The sequence below is a fragment of the Zootoca vivipara genome, chromosome Z1 (assembly GCF_965207765.1).
Source record: "Zootoca vivipara chromosome Z1, rZooViv2.hap1.1, whole genome shotgun sequence".
Lineage (NCBI taxonomy): Eukaryota > Metazoa > Chordata > Lepidosauria > Squamata > Lacertidae > Zootoca > Zootoca vivipara.
Window position 1 is genome coordinate 22,020,618 of NC_142583.1, and position 23,273 is coordinate 22,043,890.

The 23,273-nt window shown below is 41.2% G+C and overlaps 1 protein-coding gene across 2 annotated transcripts in view; it reads left to right on the forward strand.

Annotated features, from left to right (window-relative positions):
- Positions 1-23,273, forward strand: part of SCFD2 (sec1 family domain containing 2) — a 152,495-nt gene that overhangs the window by 29,555 nt on the left and 99,667 nt on the right. For both annotated transcript variants that reach the window (XM_035114140.3, XM_088659387.1), the window contains exons 4-5: positions 4,042-4,217; positions 20,780-21,029. In XM_035114140.3, the coding sequence (XP_034970031.3) occupies positions 4,042-4,217; positions 20,780-21,029 (426 nt within the window). The remainder of the gene's footprint in view (positions 1-4,041; positions 4,218-20,779; positions 21,030-23,273) is intronic.

Below are 23,273 nucleotides of genomic sequence, written 5' to 3' on the forward strand. Positions count from 1 at the left end.
AATGCAGGTGGGGGGAATCATACGTACAAAACGGCATGACGGGGTCAAAGAGCAGGCTGGCTCTGTAGGAAAGTAAGAGAATAATGAGGAGGTGAAATTGTCCCTGACAACTGAAGTAAACAGAGATGTAGAAGTGAATGTGAGGAACTCCAGACAAAGTTGACACAGCTAATTGAGTCCCAGGGTATATTATGGTCTGAAGGCACATGAGCCCACCATCTTGCTGAAACGTAAGTGGGTGTGATTTTTCCGGATGCGAGTTTCTGGATGGGTGACTAACTCGGGAACAACATGTAGACTGCCGTAGGTTCTGTGACAGAACAGAGACAGGATATAAATGTAAGAAAAGAAAAGAAACAAATAATGAACTGATCAACCATGTAGCAGCTGATTACACAAAGCGAAAATCCTTGGATGTGTTTACGCTTGGACTACTGCAATGCGCTCTACGTGGGGCTACCTTTGAAGGTGACTTGGAAACTACAACTAAACCAGAATGCGGCAGCTAAACTGGTGGCTGGGAGCGGCCGCCAAGACCACATAACACCGGTCTTGAAAGACCTACATTGGCTCCCAGTACGTTTCCGAGCACAATTCAAAGTGTTGGTGCTGACCTTTAAAGCCCTAAATGGCCTCGGTCCAGTATACCTGAAGGAGCGTCTCCACCTCCATCATTCTGCCCGAACACTGAGGTCCAGCACCGAGGGCCTTCTGGCAGTTCCCTCGTTGCGAGAAGCCAAGTTGCAGGGAACTAGGCAGGGGGCCTTCTCAGTGGTGGCGCCTGCCCTGTGGAACGCCCTCCCAACAGATGTCAAAGAGGAAAACAACTACCAGATTTTTAGAAGACATCTGAAGGCAGCCCTGTTCAGGGAGGCTTTTAATGTTTAATAGATTATTGTGTTTTATTTTTCTGTTGGAAGCCGCCCGGAGTGGCTGGGGAAACCCAGCTAGATGGGCGGGGTATAAATAATAAATTATTATTATTATTATTATTAACACTTTAAATGACTTGGAATGCAATCCTAGCCCTACTTACCTGGGGTAAAGCCCCACTGAATTCAGTTAGACTGACTAATACATAGATGTGGTTAGGATTGTGTTGTTACTACTTGAAGAGGAGGAAAAGAATTCCAGCCACCGAGTTTAGTCAATCCAGCTAAGGATTGGCTAGTGTTGCCAAAGAGTTTGTGTGTGGCATTTTTATGCTTTTCTTTCTGCCATGTTTTCCCCTTCTGAAAACACTTATTCAGTACCGGTGCAAAAGCAAAGTATCTCTGCCCCTGGCATAATTTCAGCATAGGATTGTTCCATAAGAGGCAGATCTATGAATCATCATCTGTAAGTCTCTACTTCAAATCTCATATTAGCTGGGGACTCAGTACGTAGATGTAGACAACAAGCCACACTCTTTCAGCCTTAGCCCCACATCTAGGAATTGGGTAAGGGGACCATAACACTAACCAACCATCCAGGGTTGTTAGAATTATAACCAGATAGAGTGTGAGAAAATCTTTGAACACCAGAAAGTGTTATCTGAATCCCAAGTATTGTATTTTGTTGTTGTTATGGTATTCCACAGAGTTTTTCTGCTTTCTGCAGTCTGGTTTGCTTACAAAATGGAGAGGAACATAAGGAATCACTTATTGATGATTGTCAGCTGAAAGCTAGGGACCTCTGCAATTGAGCATCAACAAAAGCTGAAGTGAATTTAACAAACTTGGCCGGGCTTGTATCCTTAGGAAAGAGGCCATATTCAGTTCCTTGAAGTTTACTCCCTATTAATTGGTCCCCAAAGAGATAATTAACTCGATGCATGTTCCAAAATAAAATACCCCATCTATTCAAACACCTTCAGCATTGATGGAGTCTCTCTTTTTTGTCACCTCATTCATCTGTAAAGTCTGGAGGAAAAGATCCACTGTCTTCTTTGGGATACTCAGTTTTAAGAACATGGCATTTTTAGCACTGATCAATCAATCAATCCTGTAGCACAAAGTTTTCTTGTAATAATGCTTGTCCTGCAAAACTACCACAGCCTTAATAAAAGGCCATTCCTCATGAGATGTTTTGCACTGTGGTTTAAGTAATCTGAGTACAATGTGCATTGTGTTAGGGATTATAAGTCTGCATGTATGTTTTCAAATGCACGTTTCACAATATACTTACTCAAAAAAGTAGAAAGGATCAGACCCCCCATTTTCTTTGAGTTCTTTGAAGTGAAAAACCACAACCTACCTCATTTCAAAAATGTGTGTGCCATCTGCATCTGGTAGAGTCTATGCACATTTTGTACTTGGGAACCCATAAGTGTAAAGTGTCTCTTGTAAGGAACGTCCCTTAGAGAAGTTTTAAAAAATGGCCTAGAACAAGGGACAGAGAGAGAGAGACTAAAGCAGAGTGAAGTGAGGATATACATTTCCACAAAACAGAAGGCGTGACAAGCACATTAATATAGATGCAGAAGGAAGTGAAAAACTTCAAATTGTGTTAAGCATCTATTGCTGTCCTTCATCCTCTTCAATCTGGCTGTAAGTCCTTGCTCTTGGCAGTACTTCAGGAGGATTAATAAGGCTTCTAGTTAAAATCAGGCTTTTTGACTTCACTAAGCTTGGAGATGGGTTACAATATGAACACAGTTTATTGGGCATTGCACCAGCAAAGGCCCGAAGTCAAATGCTCTAGGAAACCACAGACCATGGCGTTCTTCTCCAGTGAACAGCATACTGCAAATGACTTTTCCTCCTAACAGTGGGTGGTATCTTAAGGTTAATGAAATTGAAAGCTATTTTACACTTTCTCTAAATATAACATTTTTGAGATGAAGGGAGGGGGTAAGGTTTGCACCTTGTGGTTTTATCTGTGATGTGTGCATGAAACAGATCCTGAATAAGTAGCAATAGATCATTACTGCTAAGGGTAAAAAAAAGTGAAATCACTTATTGCAAAGCATCAGGGTTAATGTTTTCAGACCACTACGTCAATCTGCATGACAGCTTTAAAGGAAATAAATTATAGCATGACTGGGAGTTGAATGTTTAGTCTGAAAACAGACATGGCTGCGGCTGGATTTTTAGCCTTTGCGGGCTCAACGAAGGACCCTTTTGTCAGCTTTTAGCCATGCGAAAGGGTTGGCAGCTTGAAGCATGTGATATTTTGCTGGCTTTGCCTTGATGTTTTGCAGAGAGTGCTTTTTTCTTGTGGAAGGAGATGTGTTGGGAAAGGGAAACTAAACCCAAACTTCTCGTGTAAGCATGAGAGCTGCTGTAGAACTTATTGAGATTTGGAATGGATTTTTGCACAGACCTTTGCAACGTTGTGCTAGCAGCGAATTCTGCCTGCCAAGAATTCTTTGGATCCCACCTATTATGTTGGAAGGAAGGCATTTCCGAGTTCTGCCTCTAAAAACTCAGTTTGAAACTGAAGGGAAAACCTGTATGATGCTGGCCCAGCAAGGAACGGTGTTCCTCTTGCACACTGATGAAATTAAGAGGGTGTTTTTTGGGGTGGGGAGCGTAATTGAAATGTATTTATTTTGATCCAGTTGTTTGAGACACGTTAAGTGGGCAGCACAATCTGTATCATGAGGGCAACAGATGGGATCACCAAGGGCACAGAGACCCTGCATACAATACTTTGTCCATCCATAGGAGTGAAAATTGGGCACCCATCGTTTTCTTTTGTTCCCTAGTCAACCCACCACAACCATCAGATTCCCACAACAAATGCAGTGGCAGTTCATAAACATCTGGTTTTGGTTGACTGCGAGTTCCAAAAGGAGGGGACATAGGAGAGTACGCACCAACTTTCGTACTACAATGTTTATATGTGCATGTTAATTACCAAAGTTACTAGATGATACTATTCCTGGGTAAAGAAAACCATTGTGATTTGGGGGGGGGAAGGCTTGTGCTGAATGAATAGATGAGAAAACACTTTGTCTCTTACTGGAGCATACTGCATAAGTATTGCTCGCTGTTGGTAACACTTGCTGCTTCCATCTACCTGCACACTGTTGAGAAGTGTCTGCAATTATTTTCACAGGGAGAGTCACCCCTGAGCAGCTCAGCTCACATATCCAACTCTTCAAAAAGAAATTTGAGGCCATTGAGAACCATTGTGGGCTTCTGCAGATTGCGTTGGCTGTTGTGCAGACACTGAAACACCCTCAGAGTGCCAAATGGGACAATTTTCTAGCCTTTGAAAGGCTACTTGTGCAGGTAAGATATAATGTGAGATTTTTATGTCCCTCCTTCTTTCCTCCAAGAAGTTAACAGTGGCACTTTTTAAGTAGGCCACCATCAAGATTCTAGCCAGGCCCCAGCCTGGAGATTATGCTCTAAACCAGGCATCCCCAACCTCGGCCCTCCAGATGTTTTGGACTACAACTCCCATCTTCCCCAACCACTGGTCCTGTTAGCTAGGGATCATGGGAGTTGTAGGCCAAAACATCTGGAGGGCCGCAGTTTTGGGATGTCTGCTCTAAACTAAACTTTCTTAAGTGTCCTTGAACTGATTAGAACAGTTAAGCATGTGCTTAAGTCTCACCCATGTACAGTAATCGGAACAACTGAGGCTGTAATCCTATAGAAGTCTCTTTGAGCTGACAAGAATTTACTTTCAAGTAAACCTACATAGGATCAAACTTTTTAAAAAGTTGCCTGGCTTTGGCAAGATTGTGCCAATGGTATATAAAATATGGTTATACCACTTGTAATTTTATTTATACTAAAAAAGGAAGTACAGGCTCAGCACTGTGTGCAAAGTCTGCTGAAAAAGCAACAGAACTATGTTGAACTAAATTCCGAGTGAAGAAAATAATGCAGAAGAATAAAAAGGGCAGAAGGCAAGCAAACATTTTAAAATATACATTTTGATGGTTAGTTGTTACCAAGTCCTTTCCTAATCATACCCATCTCTGGATTTATACCCATTGCCTCCTAACCTTTATAATAGGTTTAGAATTGGAGCCAAAGCAAACTTTCCTCTCTGGCATTATAATTGTTTCCTAAGTACACATTCATTTGCTGCAGTCAAATGACAATTATTTTGAATTGCATTATCCATAAGGCTTGCAATTTTCCGAACTAGGACACACAGCCCTATTTCTAGCAGGCGGCAGGTTATGAGGAGGGAAACTGTGGACCTAAGGGAAAACAAATCTGAGTTTCTAAGTTCAATGCTCGGAAAACATGGCTGTCCTTAGGGAACCCTCTGCTTCGTTGCAGAGGCTCAGAACCTGGTCTCTCCAGGTAGACCTGAGAAAGTCTGCTCTCCTGAAACCATAGACAGTCTCTGGCAGTCTCTGTAGACACTACTGAACTCGATAGTCCAATGGCATGATTTTCTGCAAGGTGTAATGGTCTGCTTAAGGTCAGAACTGTTGATACATTTCTCTCTTTGCTTAAGATTTTTTTTAATGCAATAAATTGCAAATCAACTGCACTGCTCTAAATGTTAGCTGCTGTTATATACCAATACTGTACACCTAGATTAGTCTTTGTCCCTATAGTGCTCATGGGATTATAATTTTTTAAGGCTGATCAGTATGTGCTTCCTGAACTTCCCAGCCCCATTCTCAGTCTGCAAATTTGGGAGAGACAATATGTGCATTTGAGGGAGATGGGTTTAAAGAACATTCCTTTCTTTAATGGGGGAATTATGCTAGAATTAAATGTTGCTCCTAGGGGCACTTCTGTCACCCCCACCCCCCATGTTAAACATTTTAGAACAGAGACAACATAAAATATCACAAAAGAACAGCTCAAATCAATTAAATGGCTGTGTACCACCTCCTGTTAAGATGAGCCACCTGCCAGTTGGACCTTCATTTTCTCCAGATTAAGCCTCATCCAGTCCATTGCAGCCTGCAGACCTCTATTCAGCATGTCTGCATTGGATGAAAACCAGTAGAGTCACTCCAGCATATTGGTGACCCCCTGGATGCCTGCACTGTGTTATTTCATGTAAAAATCAAACATTGCAAACAAAGTAAAACCCTGTAGCACAAAGTCCACGGGGTACAACCATACCCTATTTTCATCTCCATGAAACAATTTACCAGGCAAGAATGAAAGCACTGGAATGCTGTGTCCTAACTTCCTCAGTTCTCATTCTGAACAGCTGATCCAGAAACACACCACGGTAAATGATGGTAGCGTCACCCGACTCCCAGTCCCCCCCCCACCAAAAGTTATCCAGCAGGTTGACCAAGGCTGTTTTGCTGCCAAAACAGAGATGGATGCCAGACTGAACTGCATCCAGATAATCAGTGTCATCCAAGAATTCCAGTACAGCCACCACCATTCAAACACCTTGCCCAGAGAGGGAAGATTTATGACCTGTTGATAGCTGTTGCAGACTTCTGGGTCCAGGGGTGATTTCTTAGGAATATCAGTTGTTAGCAACAGGGACCACTATTAGCAGGGAGCATGATGATCTGACTGAGAATCCTAATACAATGTGTCATGGGGAGAGTTAGGTAAGGGACAAACGCATTTGCCCGCTGATTTTTCCTCCATCTGTGGCTCCTTCTCCTCTCATATACCATCTCCTGGTGCATTTTATAGACTGCAGTTTTCTAGATTAGGGCTGCTGCGATAATCTGTGCTTCCTAAAAACGTAAACTTGCGGGGGGGGGGGGAATCAAAGCTCTCAATCAGGAATGGGCAGCCTGTCGCACATGCAATTGACGTGTCGCATGCACACCGTGCAGCATGCTAATGTGTTGACGTGTCGTACACACACCGTGCAGTGTGTGCGAGTGACATGAGCACATTGTGCGGTGTGCATCATGCACATGTCACCGCAGAATATTGAGCTCTTTGTGCCAGCTAATACCCACTTTCTGGCTATCTTGAATCACTCACTCAGCCAAATTCCAGCGTATGGTAGAGAAACTAGATGTACTAAATTGCTTCAATGGTGATGTATTGCAGAGAGAAAAAACATACTGTATTTTGTGCAGATAGACACTCTTAAAAGGCAAGGCATTTAAGGATCGCCTTGAGATAGAAACAGAGTTACACAAGTTGCAAATTGCTGAATATTTGCAAGGCATTTTTGAAGATTAGTATCACACACTGATATTACTATAGCCAACTTTAGAGGCACCATCAACTTATAAGGAAGAGGCAAATGTGTGTCACATCTGGTGAACATCTAGAGACTTTCTGAAAAACATCATCACATTTTTGCACTTGGAAGTATGCACTAATGCCCTTGAGTTAGCTTCTCCTGCTATGAATGTTTTGAAATTGCAAAACTTCCAAAGATAACAGGAACATGTTTCACATAATTGGGAGCTATTGCTTTGCGATGGATGTCCTCATGTGTTTTTGTATCCCAATGTTGGTTGACATTTCGTGCCTTGAAAATACATCATAGATGCCATTCTTGTATTTGTGGAGGGACTTTAGCTGCTTTCCGTTTGACCCAAAGAGGAATCAATTGAGCTAATACTCCAATCCAAAATTCATTGGGCAGGATCCAAAAGAGCTACTTCTGACCAGGCCCAAGGGTTTGCAGAAACGCAGTGGAGTTTTTGAGTCCTTTTCTTTCAATAGCTGACTCCACGCTCACCTTTTTACGGTTGCAGTTTCAAAAGCAGTTTGTTATGCCATATGGAAAACTGGAGCGGGTGCTCCTGTTTTGAAGAAAAACAGCCCTAAAGCCCCCATTGAGTATACAGAAATATGCTCAAGAACTATATGATGATGATGATGTTGATGATGATTCTGGCTATATTATTTGGGGCAGGGGAATGTTTACCATAAAATCTAGATACTTGTTTTTTTGCTTCTATAAACTCTAGATACAGATTATCTTCTTTTCTTTTTGAGAAATGTTGACATTCTTGAAACTGATTGTGCTATAGTTTTAAACAACTTCTTTTTCAAGCCACGAGAAAAGCCAACTACCCATGCCACAATCTTCATCTTATCTGCTCACAAAAGAAAAATTGTTCCCTCCTGAATGTGTGCAGTCTATATGGAACAAAAAGAAGAAGAAGCCAAACTGCCCTTCAGGGCAGAATTTCATGTTTGTTCAACAGCTTTGAATGCAGGACTTGTGAGGCTTTTGCAGGTGGACTTGATCAGCAGTTGAAACACTTAACCACTCCCAAAGATGCCTGTTCTCCTACTGAAAGGACTGTTTCCCCTCCTTGCTTCCAGTTTCTGAGACCATGTGGAAATAAAATAATTTAATATGCACCACCACAGGGAGGAATTGGCAGGGGAGGTATGCTAGGCTGGAAAATGTCTTAAGCAACCTCCTCTGTCCTGATAATTTCCCCCTACAGTTGATCCTTCAAATGGGGAAGCCTGGATTTGCCCTTAGACTGTGTCCTTTCTATTTTCATTTAAAGTCTGTACAGATATATCTATCTATGTTTATTTACCCTGGCACTTCAATAGATTGTACTGATTTAACACTGCAAATTCTAGTCTGTTTAAAGTTATATATGTTTTCTTGTTCATTGTATTTGTTTTATGTTGCACACTACCCTGAAGTCTTACATGAGGAAGAGCTGTATTCAAGTGTTTTAACATGTATGATCTGTCTGCTTTGAAAAGGAGCTGAGCTCACAGTGGTGGGTCATTTCATGAGCATCTTTCTCAGCTTTGAAATGGGGCAGCTCCCCTATTGATGATTTGCAGAGATTACTGTTGTTGTTGTTGTTTAGTCATGTCCTACTCTTCGTGACCCCATGGACCATAGCACGCCAGGCACTCCTGTCTTCCACTGCCTCCCACAGTTTGGTCAAACTCATGTTCGTAGCTTCGAGAACACTGTCCAACCATCTCGTCCTCTGTCGTCCCCTTCTCCTAATGCCCTCAATCTTTCCCAACATCAGGGTCTTTTCCAGTGAGTCTTCTCTTCTCATGAGGTGGCCAAAGTATTGGAGCCTCAGCTTCATGATCTGTCCTTCCAGGGAGCACTCAGGGCTGATTTCCTTAAGAATGGTCAGGTTTGATCTTCTTGCAGTCCATGGGACTCTCAAGAGTCTCCTCCAGCACCATAATTCAAAAGCATAAATTATTCGGCAATCAGCCTTCTTTATGGTCCAGCTCTCACTTCCATACATCACTACTGGGAAGACCATAGCTTTAACTATACGGACCTTTGTTGCCAAGGTGAGGTCTCTACTTTTTAAGATGCTGTCTAGATTTGTCATTGCTTTTCTCCCAAAAAGTCTTTTAATTTCGTAACTGCTGTCATCATCTGCAGTGATCATGGAGCCCAAGAAAGTAAAATCTCTAGAGATTACTACCAAGGTAGCATTGAGAGTGTTTCAATATTAGAGAATGGAATGATTCCTGATTGGCTCGAATTATCCCTGCATCCAGGATAAGAAACATCACCGTTGCTCTGAATAGATTTCATTTTGTTTTAGGGAGGTCAGAACATAACCAAATCAGATTAATTACATAGTATTATGATTTCATCACATCCAGTACCTGAACTCTGCTTGGCAGGGTTCACTTAAGAAGGAAATAGAGGGCTGAAACAGTGCCTGCAAATAGTTTTGAGGAGCCATGTAAAAGGCAGAATTAATTACTTTTGAATAGGTTTCCCTGCTCTTGAAATAGTTACTTTTGAGGACATTGAGAGAGAACATTTGACTCAACTCTAGTTTTGATCACTTGGTTTTGATTCCTAACTGATTTCATGAAAGAATGGCAGCAAAATTTGAGAACAGTGTACTTTCCTCTCATTCTTCTTTCTATTATGTAGAGCAAAGTTAAAGTTTGCCCTGATATCTGTTTACACTTTATCCTCAGGTGCAAGTAACACAATCTTATTTGGGCACGCAGAATGTGAAGCCAAAACTTAGAGCACGTTTGATTGGGGTAGACTGACAAAGTAAGGACAGGGGGGGGAACCTTGCTCCCGATTTAATAATAAACTTGAATTCCCTTTTGCAACATGACTTTTGACATAGCAAGAAGTCCAAAATGAAAACCAGAGTGGAGTGAACGTCTTGAAAGAAATGTGCCTTCAATTAGCCCTTGCAAAGGCGCTTTCTCTGGTAAAAAACGTCAGGTTGAAAAGTTCATGCACACGACTTCATCTTGGTTCTTGCAGCTTATTTGGAATCTTGGGCTATTCAAGCATATATCTCTGCACAGTTAATTTCAGGGGCTCCCAGTAACATAACTTCAGTCAAACCAAACCATATGTCACCTTTCATTATCTTATTGAATATTTCAGTTTTGAGTTGCAAGACATCTCAAGATGCTAACCTCTCTCTCTCTCTCCCTCCCTCTCCCTCTCTCTCTCCCTTTCCCTTTCAAATTAATTATTTTTGTTGATCACTTATAGACCTAACATATGTGCCAGACAGAAGAAATGTAGAATAATGTCCATGTCCTAAAACTATTGTATTTTAAAAGATTATTAAGCTATCAAATCTGCAGCAAGAACTGCAGATTTGCCGAGCAACCTTTTCCTTCTAATTCTGGTTTGTGCATGTAGGAAAACAGGAGTACAGAATATTGTGTTAATACTTGTTAACCGTCCCTCTTGAGCCAGGTATCCTTGATGCCCAGTGCTAAGAAGTCTGGACACGTAGGTTCAGGTATTTTCACCTGGAACTTTAAACCCTACATGAAGGATAGGAAGAACTACGATACACAACTGTGTATAAAAAATGGGATTCAGGTTATGCTTCGCAAAATGCAATGTTATCTCCAGCAAGACAATTTAGAAACTGTGTGGTGTTTCAAAGGTAGCTTCCAATATGGCCTGGAGATCTGCTGTTCAAAGGAAAGCTGATTTCAGTCCATTGGTCTATTTAAGTCTACACTTACTAGTTGGTCTACACCAGGCATCCCCAAACTGCGACCCTCCAGATGTTTTGGCCTACAACTCCCATGATCCCAAGCTAAGGACCAGTGGTTGGGGAAGATGGGAATTGTAGTCCAAAACATCTGGAGGGCCGAAGTTTGGGGATGCCTGGTCTACACTTACTGACACTACCTCTCCAGGATTTCAGACATGGATCTCTCCAAGATCTACCTGGAGATGCTGGGAGATTAAACCTGGAACATTCTGGGGGTAAAGCAGATGTTCTACTACCAAGCAACATCTGTTCCCTGACAAAAAAAGGTCAATAAGCCCACTAGATAGGCATTTGGTTTATTAACAAAATGTAAATGGCACCTTTCATTACAAAGTACCCACATGGCAGCTACAACATAATATCTGGAAATGCAATACAAACAAATCAGACCAAACACTTCTAGCAAAACTAAAATCCGGTGTAAAACATTTACGTATAAACAGCGCAGCAGAGCAAACAGACTAAGGCACTGGTTAAAATCAGAATGACTTAAATACAGTTTACCTTGGAAGTCGAATGGAATCCATTCCTTCCAAAACCAAATTGTGGCTTCTGATTGGCTGCAGGAAGCTCCTGCAGCCAATCAGAACCTGTGGAAGCCTCATCGGACATTCGGGTTCCAAAAGAATGTTCTCAAACCAGAACAACCACTTCCGGATTTGCGGCATTTGGGAGGCAAAACATCCAAGTTCCAGGGCGTTTGGGATCCAAGGTATGACTGTGTCTCCAAACGCCTGAAGAAGCAGGTATTTTTAAGCCAGGCATTGGAAGCTTAGTAAGCCATCTGTGCCTCCAGCCACATCTGTGCAGATGGAATAAAGAAGTAGAGCTTGCTGCCTGCATATTGAGGACACCAAGCCCTAAACCCCCGATAACCACGCCCAACGTCTTCATGTAGATGTTAAATAGCATTGGAGAATTAATGGAAGTGAGGGAAGTCACAACACAACTTTTTAAGGGGAAACACTGGATTCTGCACTCTCTAGAAACAGCCCTGCAGGTAGCAACAGAACCCAGTATCACAACATCTCCAACTCCCAGCCCCAAAATGGATGAGATTATCAAGGAAGATCAATAGGGTCACAGTCTCCCTTTCTCTCAATAAAGATCATCAAGGCTATATGTATGTATATATTGAAGGAGTAATATTCCTGAAAAGCTTGTCAGTATAGATGTAGAAGAATGTTCCCTGCCCAGAGTATGTTCCATCACTGTCACTTGCATTTCCTCTTCTGCTAATTGAGTTGGCCTCTGGGCTTCCTCTCTGAAGGATTCATGCTCACTGATCAAGCTTGCATTTAAATTTCCAGGAAATGAAGCTAGATGCAAATGAACATAGCAAATTCCATAAATAAATAGAACAAATTGTGTGATTGACAACCTTTTGGTTCTACATTTCAGATACAAATAAATGCCCCAAGGGAGATTTAGCTTGTACCTTTGCAAATGTAAGAACATCTCCTCCCTGCTGCCCGCCTCCCCATCTTCCCCATGTTTGCAAAAATAAGTAAGAATTTTCTGGCATAGGGAGATGTTATTTTGCTATTTTGAAGTAGACATCTGAATGGAACTTCTTATTAAGCCCTGACCTTGGTGCCCCCAAAGCAGCAAGAAAGATCCTTGTATGTAATAGCACTGCTCTGAGCTTTCATGAGATCGAATTATTGCTACAAATAAAATATTGGAAGAAGGCACAAAAAATATTTACCGAACCTTCCTGCCCTCCACTTCTTCATCTGTTGCCAGCTTGATTGCAGGTGCTTAGACATTTTTAACTCGGAAGGGTGTTTTCCATATATGATCTCAGCCAATTAGAAATCTTGTGTAGCCCAAGGATGGGAAGCTGTGGCCCTACAATTTTGTCGGACAGCAACTTATGTCAACCCTACTCAATGACCATGCTTGGTGGGAGAAACATGATTTGTCCCAGCAGGGGCAGATGAAGGTGTCCGATTGGAGGAAACGGATAAAAATGTAAAATAATAATAACCTAGAAGACTAGTGATGAGTTGGCATGTGATGAGGTGCCCACAGTTGTACTTAGATCAGATCCTTGGTACTTTAACCCTCCTGCACAGCTCTCAAATACTGTGGTAATTGAAAGTTGCTTAGATTAAATTTATAAATGCACACAGTAAGGCAGTTTTTTTTTTAAAAAAAAACACCTACAACTCAACTTTTGTGTTTCCCTGATGTCCTGTTAGCCTATTTTTATACTCAATAAATGTGAATGGGTGGGTGGGGGTTGTGGTTTAATCATGTAATAGTTATTCACTCTCCTTCCTCCTTTGCAAGCTTCAGAGAATCAGGGACTTGGGAAGAGATCCCATCAGCCAATTAGTGCTGCAGAAATTACGAACATTAAACATCCTTGTTTGTGCTAAAACATATGCCTTTTGTCTATTACAGAGATGCATCAGATGACTGATTCTAGCGTCAAGTCCTGGCAATGAGGGTGTTGTTGTTGTTGTTGTTGTTGTTGTTGCTTCCCGAAAGGGAGTGAAAAGCATTTGAGATGGTGTTTTTCACTGCGCCAGTTTGTTTCCTTGCTGAACACTTCTGCTAAGGGTTATGAAGCATAAAACCACACCATTGTTTGGAAGAAAACTGCCACAGTGTCTGTGCAGTGTTGTGCTCCATTTCCTTAAAGACTGTCTCCCCCCCCCCAGGACGAAGTATATTGTACCTTTATGTTTTCTAACTTTAGAAAGCTTGTATCCCAGGTTGCGTCGTTGAATTGTTTCAGAGCGGAGTTGGCTTATGCGTGAGTGGGTGCATAGAATGACTATCCTCTGCCTTGCACCTTAAAAGAATTAATAACCTTATTCCCTTTAAATGAAATGAGGCCGAAGAGCGTTCTGCTGAAGTTCAGCATCAGCTTTGTTGTTTTCATGATTTCTTTATTTTTTACAAGACTGAAACTCAGTACACAGGAATCTTGTCTCTTTCCTCCATCCAACATATTTGACAGTTTAGCAACCTAGTGCAATACTGCCATCTTATGGTTACAGGTAGGTAGCCGTGTTGGTCTGCCGTAGTTGAAACAAAATTTAAAAATTCCTTCCAGTAGCGCCTTAGAGACCAACTAAGTTTGTCATTGGTATCTGAAGAAGTGTGCATGCACACGAAAGCTCATACCAATAACAAACTTAGTTGGTCTCTAAGGTGCTACTGGAAGGAATTTTTTTATGCCATCTCATGGTTTGGAAGATAGAATGGTCTCTTGGCCAAACTGTGTCTGCATACTCACACTTGCATTCACACACAGAGAGAGAGGGGGGGGGGAAGATTTGAGGAGGTTAAAAATCACTAGCAGTTATTTCAGTTTCATGGCACCACTCTTAACATACAGAGAGTGCAACTAATTGTTTTGTGCTTGTCTTTTCCAATTAATCACTGCTGAAACAATAAGGAGCAGAATCTTAGGCAATACAAAGAATTGCAATTTGGTCTATCGTCTCCTGTGGTGGTTTTGTGTTTTGAACAGTAAGCACGAGTCTCTTAGTACAAAAATCCCTCAAACAGAATGTTTGTTGGCTTTTTTCCAAGCCAAATAAAGCCGCCTGCAAAATCTTCTCTCTGCTTTCTGTGCTGAGACAATAAAGCTCAGCCCTCTTTAAGGGGTTGAGAGTAATTTTGCATGTGCGAGTTGTTTCCTTGTGCTTTGTAAATTTCTGTATTTGGGATTGGGATTGTTTCATTTTTAACAGTAGTTGGAGACATTCTTGTTGGTAGGGCACCCTTTCTGCAATGGCATAACAAATCAAACTCCACTTATCACATGAATCATTGTTAAAGTCAGCAGTAATCCAGTGTGTAAAATCTACCCGTAAAAGCTGGGAGGAGGGAGGGAGGATCAAACCTGGAACACATTAAATTAGTTCCAGTATGTCCAGGGCAAGGCTCTGCATTGCTTGCTTAAGCAGGCAAAGCGGAAACAGGCAGTTTATAACAAGCAGTCTGGTTCAAGAACAGTGGGGTACATTTGAAAAAGATTTATATCCCTCACTTACATAAACATTACAAATGCAGGCTGCAAGTAGGGAGGCAAATCTTTATCGAAATCTTTCTTAAGAACTTTTTCATTGTGAGTAAAACGGACAGCATGTCCTCTTGTTTGAAGATTCGCCAGTATTTGCACAATAATCTTTTTGGTGTTCTTGGCTAATTAAAACACTTTTCTTTTTTTCTTTTTTGCACAGCTATTGCAGACCACCTACCATTAATTTAATTTTTTTGTTGAAAGCATTAGAATTTGACAGGAGCAGAGTAGCAGAGAACAGACAGCAGATCTTCCTTGCTTTGATTGCTATACAGAAATTTCATTTTCAGTTTTAAGGGGGAAATAACTGTGGGGTCTTTGTCTGTCTATCCGTCTGTCTCTCTCTCACATCCACTCATACACACATACCTTTCTACCTATTGACCAAAATGTGGTAATTTGTTTATTGTGACGTGACATTTTTTAAAACCCTAATAACTTGGGCTGTAAAATGTTAGGAGCCCATGTGTCTTCGGTTTTAATGCCACTCTCACTATTGCGGGCACAGCCAAGTTGCTGTCCTGCAGCTTCCCATCTGTAATATGGGGGATAATGCTACCTGCCACATATCCCATGTAAAGAACTACTGGTAGAATTCTTGAGAACATTTATAACGTACCACAATAGCAGAGATCCTGCTAGGAGGCTTCTCCTTATGCACCCGTTCTGTAACAATGCACAAACCATAGGAACAGAATGGTAGACCAGAGAGATGTCCGGTTATTGCTTTGCCAGGATCTCTGAAGCAGGGACTTTTCCTTCATGTAAAAACAGCCTCTGGCAGATTGAGCAGATGAGACCAATAATGGGGCACTGCGGTCAAAAGGTGGGTTCTGCATGTGCTGTAGATGGAAGTGAAAGGTAGATGGGGTTTGTCAAGCTGGGAAGATAGCCCATCTAGGAGAAGGAAAGCTCTGATCCTGAATCTCTGCTGCCTTTGGGATAAGAAAATGCTAAGGAGTAAGCCCTACACAAATCCAGAGTGAGGTCCCTAAGGCAGTTGGATGGCACTTTGTGTGCCTCCTTCTAAAAACTACTGCAGCCAAGCTGGTGCCAAATGTATTGCTCTGCTTTTCTTTGCAACATACAGTGATCCCAAGAGAGGGGTCTTGTTGTCTGAACAGCCTAGGACCTCCATACACACTGTCCAGGCTTGTGCCCTGGGGAAGTCGCTTTGGTGCCGCTAACATGTGGTTAGACTTCACCCCCAGAGACGCACTCCATTGTTTCTCGAGACAGACGGGTGCCAACAACAACAACAACAACAACAACAACAACAACAACAACAGGGTACTTCAGGACACTTCTTCTAGATATAATAAAGAGAAAGGGGGGGGAATCTAATAAAACTTACTAGCATTAACTGAAATTCCTCAGCAGGATGGTTAGTCCTATTAAGGCCCAAGGCCATGGACCACTGTTTGGCTGAAGCACAGTTGGATCAGTTGAGGATGGTGCAACTCTGATCTGCTATTTTGGGCCCTCTTACATCACAGCTGATCCTTCCAAGTGGTCTCTCTGATGCACAGGTCATTTGCATGTCCTCAGTCTTTCTCATGGTGAGTTCATGGTTAGTTTATGGCCTGGTTCACTGGATCAGTTCCTGATTTAATAAACCAGGACATGCACAACCTGCACGTTGGTGGCTGGAGCTCTTTTGAGAGTGCTTCACTCTTCCCTTTTCATGAGCAGCTGAACAAGCCGGGATTAACCATAGTTTCCTGTTACCTGTGAACCCAGAAACTGTGGTTAGTGGCTTAGAAGTCACGATGTTAAGGCAACTTTAAATCGTGGAACTGGATCAGAAGAAGTGAAATATTTTACCGCTGTTATTATCATTAGTGCATAGTTCTGATATTTAATGTGTCTTTAAACTTTTTTAGTGTTGTAAAGCACTGTGGGAAGATTGTATGTTTTGAACAGCAACACATATATTTAGTAAATACACATTAAAAAGTCACTAACCATGATTTACAGGTTTGCACATTCTTAGGAAGTTATGGTTAAGAGCTGAATCCTCACTTATTTTGCTATCTGTGTGAAGGGAAAGCAAAAGCAGGAAAGAAGCTATATTTGAGTGCATACTACTTGTTCATATCCTGCCTTAATGATCATCCATTGTTATTATTAAGGCTTTCTTGGTGGCTGAGGTTTGCAGGTTGAACGTGATCATCATTAACAGCTTCTTGGTTGAGAGTGCTGATGAGTAGACTTAAAAAATCCACCTTTTGCAGATATTCATGTTACAAAATCCAGGCTTGTTGTAAACCTTCTTAGGAGTGCTTTAAAGAAAAACAGCGGCCAGCTTCTATTCCTGCTAACCCTACACTAAGCCAATCAATCGCAACAAAATACCCATATAACTTTATGTTTGGTTGATTTGCAATTATGATATAGTCACAAATATAATAACATGAGGCCCAGAAGAGCAACTTGGTGAATTCCACGTGTCCGTGAGAGTTTGGAAGATTTGGCATCTGGCAATCATAGGTATTTAATTTGTTATTGGGGAGGGTCACTTGTTTTTAAGCCTTCCATTTATGGTGTAATAAAGTCAACAACAGAATCTTGACAGGTTCCACCGAGAAGAAACCAGAGCAATCAAGAAGCTTAAAGTTTAACGGAGGCAGGAAATTGCCACTCAGAAAGGGGAAGAAGGATGGGAAGGAGCATTGAGCAAAGAAAAGAAATGGGAAAGAGCTTTTGTTGCACTGATTTCTACAAAGTAGATGGACAGTACTGGATAGTGCTGTCTAATCTGATGGAGATCTTGTTGTCTCTTCCTAACTGGTGGGTATTTGAGTGCATTAAGAGGGAGAAAATACATATATGTATAAGTGTAATAAATCAAGCTTAGTTTAGAAGTAACTAGTTAATGTTGTTCACCAAAACCTGTTTTCAAAACAGGGTTTGGAAAATAAAACCAACTTCACTTTTTAATTTCCCCTGATTGTTTGTCTTCCCCCCTGTTGCCTATTAAATACATGAAAAACCTGCCCTGTAAAGGACTGGAGGGTATCATCTGATTCTGCCCAGCTTGTCTCTCCCTTTTCTGCCAACATGTATGCTACTAGTATGATACTGCAATAGAGTTTTCAGTTTCAGGGACATGTGGGTTGACTTGTGCGGGTACTACCATTAGTGCCTTCCATCCTCGACTTTCTCAGAGATTGCTTGATTCATTTTCCAACCCCAGTTATGCTCAATGTGTCATTTGGTCATAAGGAAATTTCCAGTAAATCTGAAAGCATGTGCGGTCACCTTCAACAGGTGGACAAGTCCCAACCTAGAATTTCTAGTCCTGAAACATCTAATGCTAACAGTTCCCATAGATATATCAGTGATTTGTCAGTAGATTATACAAATAATTTGTCTTCACAAAAATTACAGTAGCAGAAAAGGGAGAATTCTGAAATAAAGAGTTAGCAAGGAGGATGTTCTTATTTGTTCCAGATATGGGCTGGACAACTTATTGAGAGCAAATTTATTCTTCATACAATTGTCCAGGGACTGGAATATGTGTTACGGCACAATCCAACTGCTTCATACTCTATGGTGTCAGAGTTATAAAACTTGTGTGTTCAGGTATTGATAGGCATTACAAACAAACCCTCCAGATACGTCTGACATTTCAAAATTGTTCACCCCACCCCCCCAATAAAAGTCAGATTTTTTTTACCACAGTTTTGAAAACTAGTAGGCCCAATGAGAGCCAGAAATTTATTGTGCATGTGCAAGTTCATAGCAGATTTGATCAAGGGAAGGATACCTTCTGTATGAACTCTGTGTTTGTCTAATATTATAAGGTTCTACACAAGTTTAAAGGATTGGGCTTTTAAAAAATGATTATGGCATTGATTTTCCCTCAGTTCTTTAATACACGACATTAGATTTATGTGTAACATCTTGTAAAATAAAACTGTTTTCTTACTTTGGGAAATACATTTGTTTTTTTCTTATTCTCTCCAACCTGCCAAAACCCAAACTGGAGCAGTCAGCAAACTGACATCACTTCTTTTTCTTCAGGGATAGTAGATTATTTCTTAGTTCCAGTTTAATACAAAACAGACTAGCAAGAAGAGAGGAGAAGAGGAACCCCCCTCCTTTCATGCTTGCCTTTGTATCATGCTAAAATGGCCAAGTGACAATAAGTAAAGAAGGGTAGTAGAGAGTCATCTTGGTTGGACCCACCTTGACTAGTGTGACTGTTTTTGTGGGGTTTTTCAGAAGCACAGAATTGACCCTCGTTTTATTATTTTTACTAGACCCCTTGATGATAGACAAACAAGGCTAACCTGAGGCCAACATAACCAGCAGGAAATTTGGGTCACGGGTAGTTACATTTTTAAAACTTGTTGGTTTTTTCAGGGCTGTTCAATCAGTGTAATTGATTGATTTGTAACATCAGAGACAGCTCCTAAATCATTTAGAGGTGCTGGTTAATGACAAGCTGCTATAGGATTTTGTTGGAGGCAATTTTCCTAGCTCTGTGGTGTTTGAATGTAGTCTCAAGGAGCTGGCTTGTTGCCTGTTTTCATATGTATCGCTGTCCAGTTGTAATATAAAAACACCATCTTTAGACATTTCAGGTATATAATTATATAATTCTTATATCAGTAGGAACAACAATACAAAACAAGAGAGAGTCAGGCGGCAGACTGGTGCTGGAAAGTAGTAATTTGTTTTATGAAGAGTCCCCCACTGCTTTTGAACATTCTTTCCTCAGGGTCTTCATGTGTTTATTCTCATGCATAAAAAGTCAATGCTGCCAAATAAAAAATTCTGGTGGTTTTTGACCTATGAGATTAATACTGCAATCCTGTGTACACCCTTACCTCTTGTTGAACTCAGTGAGACTAACTTTTGAGTAGACATGCAAAGGATTGTGCTGTAAGGCACATGAAAACTCTGATCTATGGTTAAAATGTGTTCTACACTCTTCATAAAATTATTTTCCAATGCCAGCCCAACGCCTGCCTCTTCCAGTTTTTTTTCTAAACAAAGCAGAAATTGTATGCCAATATACATTATCATTATTTAATTTGTAATCTGTTCTACCTTTTATGCTTATGGCAGTTGCACACTAGTTTTTAAAAGGCTCAAGTATTCAATAAAATAAAATAAACCTAACAGTGGCTTATCTTTAAAAAAAAACAAAAAACTTTGGGTCCAGTATCAGTGACCACTATGTACTGAAGCAATTTCCTGCAGACCCACCAAGTGTCCCTATTTTCCAAGCACAGTCCTGGATTTACATAAACTGCCCTGGTTTCTTATTTTATCCCAGAATGTCCTGCTTTTCCTTAGGACATCCCTATTTTCATCAGAGAAATTTTGGAGGATATGGAGTTATGCAACGCCCGAGCCAAGGAGATGAGTAACTATACAGCCTTTAGAAGACATCTGAAGGCAGCCCTGTAAAGGGAAGGGTTTTTAAAAAAATGTTTTATGTTTTATTATGTTTTTATATGTGTTGGAAGCCGCCTAGAGTGGCTGGGGCAACCCAATCAAAAAGGCAGAGTCTCCTCCTCCTCCTCCTCCTCCTCCTCCTCCTCCTCCTCCTCCTCCTCCTCCTCCTCCTCCTCCTCCTTCTTCTTCATAGGGTATCCCTATTTTCATCAGAGAAACTTTGGAGGGTATGTTCCTGTGCCCCAATAAAGTCTGTCACTTGCATAAAATCCCACACTGAAACAGATCCAGTCAACTGTAAAGTCACTTTGAGGGGAAGGGCAATAACTCATTGGAAACATCAGGGAGAAATTTGATTCACTTCTCATTTAAAGACGAACACCTACTTAAGTTGTACTCTATGAAACAATATGTGAACCACAATGCAGCCATCCTTCAAATTCTTATAATGTGGTTGTTTCCCCCCACCCCCTTTCTATTTGCAGAATATTGGGGAGTCAGCATTACCTACTGTACTGAACCAATTGTTGCCTATCATCAAGTCTCATGAGAACAGGACAGATGATGATTATACCCCCGAAGACTTCCTTGTATTGCTGGTGTATATTTACTCCATAGTTGGGGAACTTAAAACCGGAAAAGAGTTAGATGAAGCTGAAAGAGAAGTGAAAGAGGCTCTCGTCCAATCTCTCTGTGGCGAGCCTGAACTGCCTTTCCTATTGCAGAAAATAACAGGTAAGTGTAGATTCCGTTCCTCGTTCAAGGAGCAGGCCTGTTCAGACACTGTTTAAGCAATAAACTTCCATCAATTAAAAACAGATTAATTATTAATTATTCAGGGTGCTGCTAATACCTGCTGCTTGCTTTAACTATTTATTTATAAAATGTATTGCACACACATTTTACTGAACAGAATGAAATCCTATCCTAGCAAATTAAGTGCAGTTCTATATATATATCTGTTGAGAAGTAAGCCTCATTGAGTTCCATGGGACTTACTGCTAGGTAATTGCATGTAGAATTGCAGCCTAAACAATTTTGTATGTCCAGGGCTTTAGAGATGTATGGCATATAGTAAATGATTTTTTGTGCTGGGCGAAAGTAGTGAAGAGTGTAGAGTTGAGATTGCCTAGCTGTAACTCATGCTTTGTAGTCAAATGTTCCTGGGTTTCTGTCAACTTTTCAGAAGTGCTGCAAAAAGGCCAGTGCGCCAGTTTAGAAGGTATTGCCAGAACTCCTGAATTGGCTCCATGACGTTGCCTACCAGCCAAATCTAATTGGCTACATGGCCTTGTGATATCTTCAGCATTCGTCAGGTGGTCCCCAATTGGTTGGGATAATGCTTTTTAGGAGGAAATGGTTTTAAAAGTAATGGCACTGAAGCAACTTTCACCCTATCAGTGTCCAAAATCTGAATTTTGGTGCACTAAGTATACTATTTTGTTCAGAAAGTGTTCATGTGTTTACATGTTGTGAAGGAAGCAGTAGAGATAACTAGGCTTTTTAAAAACACAGAAAAATTATATTTTTTAACCACTCCCAATGATGTTGCTCACAATGATGTGACTACCCTTATCTCCTCAAACAAGGTTGCCCAATCAGGTAGGCAATAAACTACAAAAGTGTATCAAAAAACTACAAAAAGGATCTTCCTTCTCCGCTGCAATGTGTGAACCTCTGTGTTGGATAGAAGATTTTAATTCCATGTTACCAAGGCCTCCCCGTCTGTCCACTTAGGTCAACATCTGTGATTCAGTTTCATTAGATGGGGAGTTAATATACTCGTTTGGGATACATCCTGTAACTTCCTGCTTTTTTCCTATTAGTATGGATTCTGTGGCTTAAAGGAAGCATTTGTATTTTGGTGTATGTGGGTGAACTCAGTGATTTGCATCCAGCTGTTCTTGTGTAAGCAGAGGACATTTTGTAGTCATGCATGGGGTTCCCTGCATTTTTCCCAAACCCCCTTTCCTGTTCAACCCCACATTCTCCCCTGTCGTCCCATCCCCCCCAGGCCATGTCCCACACTGTTCTGGAGGGTCATCTATCCACAACTTTTCAAAATGTCCACCAGCTTCTCATGGCTCTCTTGTGGAGGGGGTCATCCTTGGATAAAAGGAGTGGCTTTTCTGGAGGTCACAGAGCTGCAGCAGGAAGGCGGAGGTAAAAGAAGAATCACATTTTCAAGCCAAAGTCCGGTCACAGCCATTAGGTTCAACCCCAAGGATTTTGTGTGGGTTACGCCATGTTGGAGATGCACCCAAGCAAACAGTGAAAGTTACTACAGTCATACCTCTGTTTAAGTACGCTTCGGTTTGAGTACTTTCAGTTTAAGTACTCCACGGACCCATCTGGAATGGATTAATCCACTTTCCATTACTTTCAATAGGAAAATTCGCTTCAGGTTAAGTACGCTTCAGGTTAAGTACGGACTTCCAGAACCATTTACACTCATACTTCGGGTTAAGTACGCTTCAGGTTGAGTACTCTGCAGACCCGTCTGGAACAGATTAATCCACTTTCCATTACTTTCAATGGGAAAGTTCGCTTCAGGTTAAGTACAGACTTCCGGAACCAACAACTGTTTTTTTATGTTCTTAAATTTGGCTGCATTTCTCTCTATTAAAGCAGCTCCCCTCCCTATTGATCAATGTACTTAATGCTGGCTTTGGAAATTCAAAACGCATCTTCAGTAAACCACTGCTTTGTGCACTTGATCTATCTTCTCTGGCACTGCAAATAGTAACATTTTAAAAATGAAGGTTGAATGTTTTATTGAATGTGAATATTGGCTAACTAAAAGGAAAACATCCCATTAGGCCCTTGTCCGTGTGTTTTGCTGTTCTTGGGATGACTTGTGTGAGGCAGTCGCCTATAGATGCCATTAGCGCACACTTCACTTGGTTTAATTAATAACAGAGTAATTGTTGGTGTGTGTTTTAATCTATTAACTCTACAGAGATCATGCTTGACGTTGCT